The 12,730-nt window shown below is 41.6% G+C and overlaps 1 protein-coding gene across 1 annotated transcript in view; it reads left to right on the forward strand.

Moving 5' to 3' along the window:
• The first annotated feature begins 4,380 nt into the window (after window positions 1-4,380).
• LOC128339212 (uncharacterized) overlaps window positions 4,381-12,730 on the forward strand; it is a 40,391-nt gene continuing 32,041 nt past the window's right edge. Inside the window, exons 1-2 of the mRNA XM_053282749.1 lie at window positions 4,381-4,491; window positions 10,725-10,826. Of these exons, the coding sequence (XP_053138724.1) occupies window positions 4,381-4,491; window positions 10,725-10,826 (213 nt within the window). The remainder of the gene's footprint in view (window positions 4,492-10,724; window positions 10,827-12,730) is intronic.

Consider the following 12,730-nt stretch of genomic DNA (forward strand, 5'->3'; position numbering starts at 1 on the left):
TTCCCACTGAAGAGGAGGAAGGGGCAGCAGGGAGGTACACTGCCGCCCCAAATGCTTTTACAAACACTGAGCACTGGCAGGGGGAAAGCGAGGTGAGGGGGGTGAGTGCACCCTCTCTCGCCCTTAAAGTGACACCCCCCATCCGCTTGAGCCACCCCCGCCCGGTTCTGTGCACACCCGTACTGCCCACTCCCATCTCTCTGTACACCATACATCAATTTCTCACCCCATGTTCATCTTCCCCTCTTCCCACCCCGACCTGCTCCTCCCATCACCTCAATTCCCCCTTACCTGGTGGGGGGGGGCTGCCACTACCATTCTTCTTCCTCTCTCCTCCTCTTCCCCTTTTAAAAGGCAGGTGGTGGGAAACAGTGTGAGTAGCAAAGTGCTACTGCCACTTGCTGCTGCTGGCAGCAGGTTAGGGCCGTTGCTTGCCTGCGATGGGGCAGTCGATGAGGCTGGTGGCTAGAAGTGCAGGCTGGCAGAGGCAGCTAATCTGCCACCTCTCCAGACTGTGGGCAAGATTCTTGGAGAAGAGAGGCCAACCTCATGTGCTCTGGACCTGTGCCCATCCTGGCTTATTGAGCCATCCAAGATAGGACTAGGGAATTTGTTTAATGGCTGTGGTAATAAACCACCTTACTGAGGGAAGCTGAAGTCCTGCTACTTCTGAAAAGGGCTCTGGTAAAACTGCTTCTAAAAAGCAGTTGACCTCTCCATCTATTAAGCATCTATTGCTCTGTTTGCAGATTCCCATTTTGGGGTAAAGTGCTTGAGTATATTGTGGCAACCTGCTCCATGTTTTATTGGAAGAACTTGATTAATCAAATCTTTTCAAATCTGGTTTCTGACTTAGGCATGGGATTAAAACTGTCTTGGTTGCTATGGTGGATGACTTGTGCTGGGAAAAGGACAGGCTGAGAGGAACCTTGCTGATTCTCCTGATCTTATCAGCAGTGTTCAATTGTATTGACCATAGCATCCTTCTGGCGCTGGGATGGACCTAGGGAGCACTGTTTTGCAGTGGCCTCTATCCTTTCTGGAGGGAAGGTTTCAGAAGATAGAGCTGGAAGACTGCTACTCCGCTCTGTGGCTGTTAACATATGGGGTGATCTAGGGTTCCATCTTGTCCCCCATTTTTACATCAAACTTTGAGTAAGGTAATATAGACACTTGAGCTAGGTTTTCATCAGAATGCAGATTACACCCAGCTCTATTTCTTGTTTCCATCATTCTGTACAGGTGGTGGATGTTCTAAACTATTGTTGGTGAGCAGTTTTGGAGTAGATGAGGATGAACCAAACCGATGCTTAATCTGGATAAGATGGAGTTACTATTGGTTAGGGCTCTGAGGATCATGGAGGAGGAGTATAGCCTATTTTGAGCGTCAGTGGCAATCAGTTCACCCCCCCACAGCTCAATTTAAATTGTGGATTTGACCTATAAAGACCTAAACAGCCTCAAGAATAGTTTCCTCTATAGAACCTGCCCAAGAACATCCCTCTATTTGTGTGGCCATTCTCTCTGCCCCTGTGCTGATGGTGCAATGGGTGGGAACAAGATGGATTATAGTGCCCAGAATGTGGAATAGCCCAGAACAGGGGTTCCAAAGCTTGGATCCCCAGATGTTGTTGGATGACAACCCCCATCATCTCTAGCCACAATGGCTGAAGGCAAGGGATAATGGAAGCAGTAGTCCAACAACATCTGGAGACAGAAGGGTGAGAACCCCTGGCCTAGAATAGGTATGTCTGGCCCCTGCTTTTCCTGCTTTTAGGGGAGCCTGAAATTATTTTGCTTCAGCCAACATTTTAAAGATAGGGCCTCTTTAACTGTGTGTTTGCCGTGTTGCTGATCTTGGCTGCTTTTGATGGTTTTGATTGTATTTTAATTCATTTAGCTGATTATACCCTTTTTAGGACCAAAGGATGTCACTGCTACACTTCCTCAACACAGTACGGAAACTGAAGAGCTGAAGCCTCAACTCAGACTCTTGCTTTCTCAGCTTGGTATCAGCTATAATGTAGAAGACCTAAGGCATTCTGCTGATGAGATGGAACTCTTTTCTGTGGTAAGTAAATGGTGTTCTATACATAGATGGTGATGGGATGCAGTCAGTTTATAAATAGTTTAAATGTTGCATGAAGCTTTGAAGAAGACCTGAATCAGGCTAGTTCAGCTCCCCATGCATGGTGTGTTGAATCTCCTTAAGTAAATCTCTGGGTAGGCATTGCTTCAGTCTATGAATATGTTCACATAGGAAGCTGCACAAATCCTGTGTTACTCAAAGTGCTCTCGAAAGCTAGCAATATTGAGTACGGTGTACTTTGAATAAGAAATCCACTGGATTTCCCTAATCGAATCACTGTGCTACTCTCCCTTAGCCCAGATTTCCTTTCCATGTTTCCTTTCCATGCTTGATCTTTTATTGCAATAATTCATATTACCAGTGGAAGTTCTCATTTTACAGGATATTTATTTAATGTTTTTTATTTAATACATTTTTATACCACCCCATATGCAAGTCCCTGGGCAGTTCACAATCTTAAAAATACAACAGTTACAACACTGACATAGTTTAAAATACAACTAAAAGCTTTAAAACTTTAAACGTTAAAACTATAAACCAAAAGCACAACTGAACAAGTATGTCTTCAGATCTTTCTTTGAAACATCCAGAGAAAGAGAAGCTCTAATTTTCCAGTGTCCTGGGGCAACTCTAGAAAAGGTTCAGTTTTGAATTGCCACTAACCAAGCTGATGGCAGCTGCAACCAGCAGATGATCTTAATAGGCAGCAAGGTTCATGAAGTAAAAGGTGTTCTCTTAAATACCTTGGACCCAAGCCATTCAGGGCTTGATAGGTAATAAGCAGCACTTTGTATTTCACCTGGAAACTTATTGGCAGCCAGTGTAGTTCTTTTAAAATGGGTGTAATATGATCTCTGGTAACCTCGGAAACCAACCTGACTGCTGCATTCGGAACCAGATGTAGTTTCCGGACTATATACAAAGGCAGCCCAAAGTAGAGTGCATTGCAGTAGTCAAGTCTGGATGTTACGCGCATATGCACCACTGTTTTAAGGTTGTTTATCTCCAGAAATGGATGTAGCTAGCATATTAGCTGAAGCTGATAGAAAAGGTTGCAGACAGGCCTATAATTGCCTAATTCTGAGGGATCCAATGCAGGTTTCTTCCAATGCAGGTTTCTTCAACAGTGGTCTAATAATTGCCTCCTTGAGACAAGGAGGCATCCTGCCTTCTCCCAGATAAGCATTAATATAATGACCTTAACAAGACTGTCTCCAATAACTTCCTTGGTAGATTGTATAAGCCATGTTGGGCAAGGATTAAGAGGACACATAGTAAGGCAAAGTGTCCCAAGCAGCTTGTCCACATCCTTGGGAATCAAACTGAAACTGATCCAATTTAACCTACAAGAGGAGCTGCTGGACACCTCCTCAGTAGACTCTGCAGTAATTGTAGAGTCTAGTTTAGCTTGAATATGAGATATTTTATCTGCAAAAAACCTCATTAAACACATCATAACAGGTAACTGATGGATCCAAATTCTTATTCAAGGGAAGCAATATTATTAACTTCATGCAGTTATGAAAGAATGGACTAATCTTTGGAGTTTTTCTCTACTACCACTGCAAGCCCATATTGAAAAACCAGTCAATGAAACCATTTACTTCAAAATCGCACAGTAATGCCCCTTCTGATTGTCCCATGATACTCTGTGTTTTCTACCTCACACCCTGTTTCTTTTGTCATCCTCTGATGACAAAAGGAATTCTGGGTGCAATTGCTTGTTCTTGTGTTCTTATACCACCCTTGACACCCTTTTGTCAAATAAAAGAAACCAGCACCCATTATTATTTGCTGAAACCTTTTTTGTATGTTTGTTGGGCAAAAAGCTTCAGGTAATGATAATGGAAGCTGCTGGTGTGGTGGTTTTTTTTGTTTTTTAGTGGGGGTTTTTTTGAGGGGGGCGCAAGGTGTTCTTTCTCAATAACACCTTTTTTGTCAAACCCAAAAGAGCACCTTATCAACCCACCTCTCCAAAGCTTCAGGGAACAATAATTGCAGCAGCAGCTATTTGAGAGGAAAGGCTGTTCTGTGCTCTGGAGCATGGCAGTTTAAATAGGGATTGAAATCTAGCTGCTCCTATGTAAAAATTATGATGTATATCCTGCACCCCACCCCACCCTGCCGGGATGCAAAAACTTTATAACCCACTGGTTATATTCATGATAGCTATCTATTTTGCATTGTACTGTGAAAACCTGTGCTGCTTTTTTTTAACCTGATGGGCATCTTCTTTATGTACTGCTTAGGTCATGCACAAGTTTAGAAGCATCTTCAGTAAGCAACAGACAATGAGAAAATTTCCTGTTTATGATGCTGGAAAGCCTGGATCAGAAACTTGGGGTATGATGTGCCCCACCATGACTTTGAAAAAGAGAGCCAACTGGATTCCTTTTATAAAGGTAAAAAAAAAACCTGAATTGGATGCATTGATAAGCTGTTTGCTTAGAGTGAGTAAAGAGTCAGAAAATGGAAGTCCCGTCCAAATGAAGAGAACAGAAAGGAACATAAACTCTGACAAAAGAAATGCAAGGAGACAATAAAGGATGCAAAATGGACAATAAAGGATGCATATAGTTAGGAGTGTCAAGGGGAATAACAAAAAGTCTTTCGGTATATCAGAAGCAGAATACCTGCCAGGAAGGAGGTTGGACCCTTACATGATAAGGGCATGAAAGGGGGATAAGGAGATTGCAGAGAAGCTGAATGAGTTCTTTTTATCTGACTGCATGGCGGAGGATACTGCCCATATATCTACTCCAAAACGTAGCTTCTCAGGCCTGAAGGTTGAAGAACTGGGCCAATTTGAGGTGACAAGAGAGGATGTTTGTTTGTTTATTATTCTATTTCTATACTGCTTTTCATTAAAATAATCCCAAGTGGTTTACAGTATAATTAAAACAATGCACAATTAAAATACATATTAAAGGTACAAATATTAAATATAAAAAGTATATATTAGGGATGTGCACAAATGGATTTTTTCTATTTGATTTGTGCCCGAATTGAATCACCCCATTTTTTTTTGTCCAAATCTGTCCTCCTGAATCACCCCGATTTGATTCGATTTGATTCAGTTTTGGATCTATTTGGACCATGTATAAAGGCCTTAGGGGCACCAAATGTGGGTGGTGGGTGCCACCTACCACCCACCTACCACCCAAATACCACCATGGGTGCCACCTACCACCCAAATTTCAAGGCAGTGGGGCACTTGGTTGATTTTTTAATGATTTTTATTTAGTTTTTACTGATTTTGTATATTTCCACCATAGAAAATAATGGGGATTCTAAGTCACCCTATCCTATCCCTAACATGGACCCCCCACTTTATTTTAAAAAGCTAAGCTCTAGCCCTTGTAGAAGTGAAATTATGGAGCAAAATGTGCGGTCACTATTTTTCACTGTTTGGATTCTTTAGTGATGATAACTTTTCCTCATAATGAATCCCTATGAGGATTCATTAATGAATCCCTATGAGGATTCATTACACACCTTCATTTCTTCTGTTCATTTTGACTGTCATTGGACAGCCAACTGTCAACTGCCATGTGCCAAATACACCCCCCCCCCACACACACACCCCTGCAAGGCAGTGGAGTACTCAGTTTATTTTTTTAGGAATTTTTGAAGTGTTTAGATTCTTTGGTGTCTACATCACACACCTTCATTTCTTCTGTTCATTTTGATCCCACTGCTTTGTGGGGGGTGGGGGGAAATTAGTGGCATCCCATGTGCCAACTAACCCACAAGCCACTGGGTGCTCAGTTTATGTTTTAGGATTTTTTGAGGTGCTTAGACTCTTTGATATGTAATGAACCCTCATAGGGATGAGGAAAGGTTATTAGAAACCAAAGAGTCTAAAAACTTGAAAAAATTCCTAGGACATAAAATGAGTTGTTCCCCACTGCCTTGCGGGTGGGGGTGTAGTTGGCACATGGCAGTTGACTGGTGATTCTCCAGAGAGAGTCAACATGAATAGAAGAAATGAAGGTGTGTAATGAATCTTCATAGGGATTCATTGAGGAAAAGTTATTATACGCCAAAGAATCCAAACACTTGAAAAATAGTGACCACATATTTTTCTCCATAACTCCACTTCTAAAAGGGCTAGAGATTTTTTAAAAAAATGAAAGCAGGGAATCCAGGGGAATTAATAGGAGGAATCTAAATCTCGAATCGATTCGAATGGAATCTGGCACTATTTGATTTTATCCCAAATCTAGCCAATGGACCACAAGGAAAATTTGTTCTGTATCCAAATTGCCTGAATCAGCTAGATTTGGGTACAAATCGATTTGTAGCTGAATCGAATCACACATCCCTATTATATATCTCTATTTAAAAATTTAAAAAACTATATAAGACAGTAACACACAAAGCAGTAAAAACTGTATTCTTATATAAAATGTTCTAAACTGTCTTGAAAAACTAAAATGGCATCCACCCAAGAGTTCTGAAGGAACAAAAATGTGAAATTGTTGCTGTCCTAGCAAATATATGTAACTTGTCCTTACAATCAGACTCCATACCAGAGGACTGGAAAGCAGCTAACAGTAACTTCCGATTTTCAAAAAGGGATCCAGGGAGACCCTGGACACTACAGGATCAGTTTAATTTCTGTGGTGGGTAAATTGATGGAAAACATACTTAAGGACAAGATTGTTAAACATATAGAAGAACAGGCCTTACTGAAAGAGAATCAGCATGGCTTCCGCAAGGGCAAGTCTTGGCTCAGTAACCTTTTGGAGTTCTTTGAAAGTGTAAACAGGCTTTGTTAAATATGACTAACTCCTATATTCATAGGAACATAGGAAGCTGCCATATATGATTACATGATTACTGCAGCTAGGATCTTATATGCTGCTAATTGGAGGCTGCAAATAATCCCAACTGTAGATGAGTGGCTATGGGAATATGCCTCTATGGCTTTCACTGCTTATTTACGGAATACTTCAGATGAAACATTTGTTTCAATTAGGGAACCTTTCATAATTTACAATTTAGCATAGGGTCAACACCCACTTCCAAGATTTGGTTTTTCTTTCTAGAATAGATGGCTAATTAAACTATTGTTTCAGTTTTTTTACAATACTTGGCAAGGGTGGATCAGGTATTTGTGCAAATCTCTAACAAACATCTCATTTAAGATGGAAATGGGTTGGTGCTTAAGTTCTGCCCCTCCACATGTGTTTGGTATGATCCTTTAGGACAGTACAAATCAGCTGTGGCATGGACAAATCTTCACATGCAATAGTTTGCAGACAACACTCAGAGACAGCTGGTTCACACTCATATCTGCTGGGAATTAATCCCACCCCCTGCATCCTATGATCATTGAAAACAAGGGGCGTACTAAGGTTGGAGCGGGCCCAGAGACGGGATTTTAAAATGGGCCCCTTGCTTCCTTCTTCTCCTCTTGGTCCCATGTCTCTGCTGCAGAAGAACATTCTGGACACATGTAAATATAGTGTAGCACATTAACAGAGGACATGGGAGGCAGGACTGCAGAAGTCAGGGGAGGCAGGTTATGTAGCCTGGGGCAATTATATGGAAGTGGTGCAAAAGTCAACAAAAATTGCAATTTTCTGAATCAATGTCTAATAAATGCAATAAAATTTTACATCTCACAATAAAATTTCACTCCTCTCTTTGTCTCTCAAGAGTCCAAATGCACATTTTTGCCCTTAATAAATATTTAGATATAAAAAAGGAACTTTGGTAAATGACATTTTTCTTAATACACTGTTGTAGTGTTGAATTACAAATTCATTGTAATCACAGATGCTCCCTCCCCTCTATCAATGATTTAAGCACAAACTCTTTGATCTTAAGTTGCAGCAAACAACAGCTTGCTTCATGATGCACGCCCAGGAGCCATAGAGCCTGGTCTCAGCTAACAAAGCTGAAGTTAAAAGAAACTGGTTCCTCAACTCATGTCCACAATTAGTGAGCACACATGGCTACCCAGAATCAGACAACAGCAGGAGCACGGGGTGGGGGGAGAACACAGAAACAGTTTGCACATAGCAGTTCTGGAAACTCCACTGTTTAATATGCCCATTCTTTCACTTTGGGAGAGCAAAGCTTGCTTTGCTTGCAGGTCCTATTCCATTCCTGCTCCTCCCAGCCATATGACCATGTTGATCTCCCTCTCATTCTCCATCCAACTCACTCCCATACCGGTCAGACTCTCCCAAGCTAGCTTGTTGCTGTGCAGTGCTGCTAGTGCTTGCCAGGTGTGGGGTGCACACAAAAAGCCACATTTTGCTGCAGAGAATGCAGAGATCAGATGAGTAACTTAACTTTGCAGAGTGTGGGTGGGACACAATCAGGAAATAATTAATTGCCTGCCTTCTCCTTGCTGGAGGATGCGGTTGCTGATAAGAACGCTTATAAGGCAATTAGCATACAAATGGTTGCTGCTTCCTGCGTGGAAGGCTATAAATGATCTACAGGGGTCAGAAAGCATTTCTTGCTTTCTACAAAAAAGTTCGGTGAAAAAGCACTGAAAACAGTCAGCCAGGGCTGGGGAGTGGAGAGAAAGCAAGGACTGGCCGTTGGAGTCCCCCTTGGGGGCCCCTCAGAGGCTGTGGGCCAGGAGACATTTGCCTCTCTTTGTCTAATTAGCGGTATGCCCCTGCTTTGAGTGCAAACACACTTGTTTAACTGAAATGAATTAGCAGTGGTTTCTTGAGGCAAGTGAAAGGAGCACAACAAAACTGTAGGAGCATAATAATCAAAATTGTAGGAGCACCAGTATGCTGATGACACCCAGTTCTATTTCTCCATATCAATATCATCAGAAAAAGGTATAACCTCCCTAAATGCCTGCCTAGAGGCAGTGATGGGGGCTGGATGAGGGATAACAAACTGAGGCTGAATCCAAATAAGACATACATACTTATCACCCTAAGTAGCGCAGCAGGGAAATGCTTGACTAAGAAGCAGAAGGTTGCTGGTTCGAATCCCCACTGGTATGTTTCCCAGACAATGGGAAGGGCAGCAGTGATATGGGAAGATGCTGAAAGGCATCATCTTATACTGTGTGGGAGGAGGCAATAGTAAACCCCTCCTGTATTCTACCAAATAAAACCACAGGGCTCTGTGGTCACCAGGAGTCGAAATCGACTTAACGGCACACTTTACCTTTTACTTATTGTGCATGGTCAGAACTCAGGAGACAATTTTTGATCTGACAGTTCTGGATTGGGTCACACTTTCCCAGAAGTAACAGGTACAGTCTGGGAGTGCTTCTAGATCCAAACCTCCCCCTGTTATATCAGCTTGAAGAATACATCCACAATGCATTTGGATAGAAAACAATACAGTACAAATAATTCTTAGTAGCAAATGATCCCCCAAAGTAAGTGATTAAATATTCCTATGACCTCATATCATCACACTTCTTCCTGTTCTTTTGTTTGGAAACCTCTCAAGTTTCAATTTACTTTTGTTTCAAGCAAAATCATAACCACCTGGGAATTCAGCACTGTAGTTGAGGTCTATGACTATGCCAAGTTAGCAGGGGGGAAAGGGAGAACTTAATTATTTCCTTTATACTATTTTAAGGGGCTAAATCGCCATCCCAAAAAACCTTTTCAAGTCCCTTTGCCCCAAAGCAAGTGCCATCAGACCCCTGCTAACTTGGCAAAGAGGCACCTTTTAACATGGTGATTCTCTTTATTGAGCAGGTGGAGAGTAACTGGCCCTATCCACCACTAGGACATTACCTACAGTGACTGTTGCTGGTGTCTGTCATGTTTCTTTTTAGATTGTGAGCCCTTTGGGGACAGGGAGCCATCTTATTTATTTATTATTTCTCTGTGTAAACCACCCTGAGCCATTTTTGGAAGGGCAGTATAGAAATTGAATAAATGATAAATAAATAATAAATCAGTCCAGATCCATGTCCTTAGATAATAAAGGGCAGTCCAGCATCTTGGCTCATTTCCCAGACACTGTTATGATTTTGTGAGTACATCTTCAGAAGAAGACTGTCTCTTACCACCAGTGTTCTCAAAAAATCTGTTTGTTTTCAATTTTTAGTCCACCCCAAATTTCCACCTCTAAATTACATCTAGCTATACTGTTTGATGTTTCTTGGTGTTCAGTGTCCCATGCTGCATCTCCAACCTCACTAGACAGAGTACGACTTTTAAGAACATAGGAACAGCCCTGCTGGATCAGGCCTAAGAATGCCCATCTAGTCCAGCATCCTGTTTCACACAGTGGCCCACCAGATGCCACTAGAAGCCTACAGGCGGGAATTGAGGGCATGCCCCCTCTCCTGCTGTTACTCGCCTGCAAATGGTATTCAGAGGCATCCTGCCTCGGAAGCTGAAAGTGAGACCACAGAGACCACAGACTAGTAGCCGTCCTCAAAGTTCCATCTTTGACTGATGAAAACTGAACTTTAGTTCATCGGCCTGCAACCCTTTCAGGGGTAACATAATATTTTCAGAATAAACAGGAACCAAACAGGGATTAAATTAGCAACCAATCTAGAAGTGCAATCTGTGCACAATCAACTGTTCCTTTGCAACAAGTCAACAATGCTGGGCAAGAAATACATTTTCTTTCTAGGTTGTATTCCTTTACACATCTAGTATCTATATCCTTTTCTGTTATGCAGATTAAACCTAAACAAGATCCATGGCAGCAAAAACTGTTCATGAAACTGAAACAATGGAAAAAGGTGGATGTCCTGCTGCAGCTCCAGTCAAAGTTTTTAGAGGTAAACAGAAATGTTAAATAATTGTGTTTTTCCCACCTGTTGAGGACGCTTGATGTATTTATGATTTCTCTCCACTTCTCTTACAAGCTTTTATCAGATTTGTGATTATGTGATGTGCATAGAATTTAAACAAAGCTATTATTTTTTTAACTTGCTGTGAATCAATTTTTTTAGTGTCAGGATGAAGTTCACAAACATCTAAGATCATAGAATGGAAAGAGATCCTACATTTACCTACTCCCACTTAATCCAATGGCCTTGTTTATTCAGGATGCCATGAAGTTGTTTTACATAGTCCCTTGAGGCCAGGGTTTTTAAATCTGGAGTCTTAACCTAGAATGATGTTGGACCTCAACCCATCATTCCCATTCATAATGGCCAAAGGCAATTGTGGCTGGGAATGATAGAAGTTGTAGCCCAACAACATCTGGGGACCCAAGGTTTAGAACTCCTCCTCTAGGCAATCTGTAATATTCACCAAATACTCTCTCGTATGTACGACATACTCTGTAATGTCTTAACCCCCTTTGCCTTTTCTGGTAATTGAGCTGCCTTTTTATCCTGTCTTCTGTGCATGAGGTGAATGACTTTCTCCCCCTTAAATTACTTGTTTACTAGTCATGTAAATTTTGTAGCTGTTTCCTGTAGTGTCTGTGGGTTTTTTCCTTCATTATATTATCAACATGTTTTTGAACCAAATGACTTTTTAAAACCTCAAACTGAATGTGACCTAGTACCTTAATGAGATTAATAAAAGGGATTATCTTTGTGCTCATAGCACTATAACAGGCTTGAAATAGATAGATTGGTATTCTACAGTCTTGCAATTTTCTGCGATAGAGGTGTTTTCATTTGCAGGCATGTTTTCTGCTGAGAGAAGAGGAAGAATTTGCCAGGTTATGGGGAGAATTCTTCCCCTATCAACAAAGGTCTATAATTTTATGTGCACCTTTAATTAAACCTAACTATATTGCTTTGACTTGAAATAAGGCTTCTAATGTGGAGTGGGTGATGGAGGCTCTCCAAAAGCATGCAGCAAGAGTATTACAGCCAAGGCCTACAACATCGGCTTTTATAACATTTAACTTGGAACAATATGAGCAAATTTGGAAGAAGATTTATCACAACCCAGAACTCTATCAGGTAATACAAAAGGGAGTATTTCTGTCGCTATGTATAGGTATTAAGCAGATTTCTTCTGTTGTAAACCACCCAGAGACGTATAAAAATGGGCGGTATAAAAATGTTTAATAAGAATAAGAATAAGAATAAGAATAAGAATAAGAATAAGAATAATAATATTTTTTTTAACTGAGGACCCCCCAGCTGAGGGTGGATTCCAGTATTATGTTGTAACTGAGCTCTTGTTTGCCTGAATGTGTGAAACTGCTGGCCTCACTTATCCTGGGATGATCTGCATGTTGTTCCACCACAGTCTTTTATAGATGATTGCCTTTTTTTCATTTCAAAATAGTTTACACAGTGGCCATATTAGCACATAACATGAGACTGGAGGTTGACGAACCCACGGTTTCAATTTTAAACCATAAATCACATCGGAGATGTTTGCCCAACCGCTGTTCAGCAGGCTCTGGTTTCAGGGCAGGATTGATCCTCCCTACTCTTGGCCACCGAGGCCTTGTCCCAGCAAGCTCCGTAGCCAGACTGCCGGCAAAGCGTTAGCATGTCTGCAGAATGGCAGCAATTGGTTACGATCTTAAAGAGGGTGAGCCGAGCATGATTGTGCTTTTTTGGAACGGTCCGTCTGCCCCAGTATGGAAAGCGCATTTAAATCCCTTTAAATGTCATGTTATGCCAGTGCTTCCTCTGACTGTGATTGCACCACCCACCTCCTAAGAGCCCCACAACAAAGCTGTCCCACACAGGCATGATTCGGGGGGGTA

This window comes from Hemicordylus capensis, chromosome 1, assembly GCF_027244095.1.
Source record: "Hemicordylus capensis ecotype Gifberg chromosome 1, rHemCap1.1.pri, whole genome shotgun sequence".
In the NCBI taxonomy this organism is placed as follows: domain Eukaryota; kingdom Metazoa; phylum Chordata; class Lepidosauria; order Squamata; family Cordylidae; genus Hemicordylus; species Hemicordylus capensis.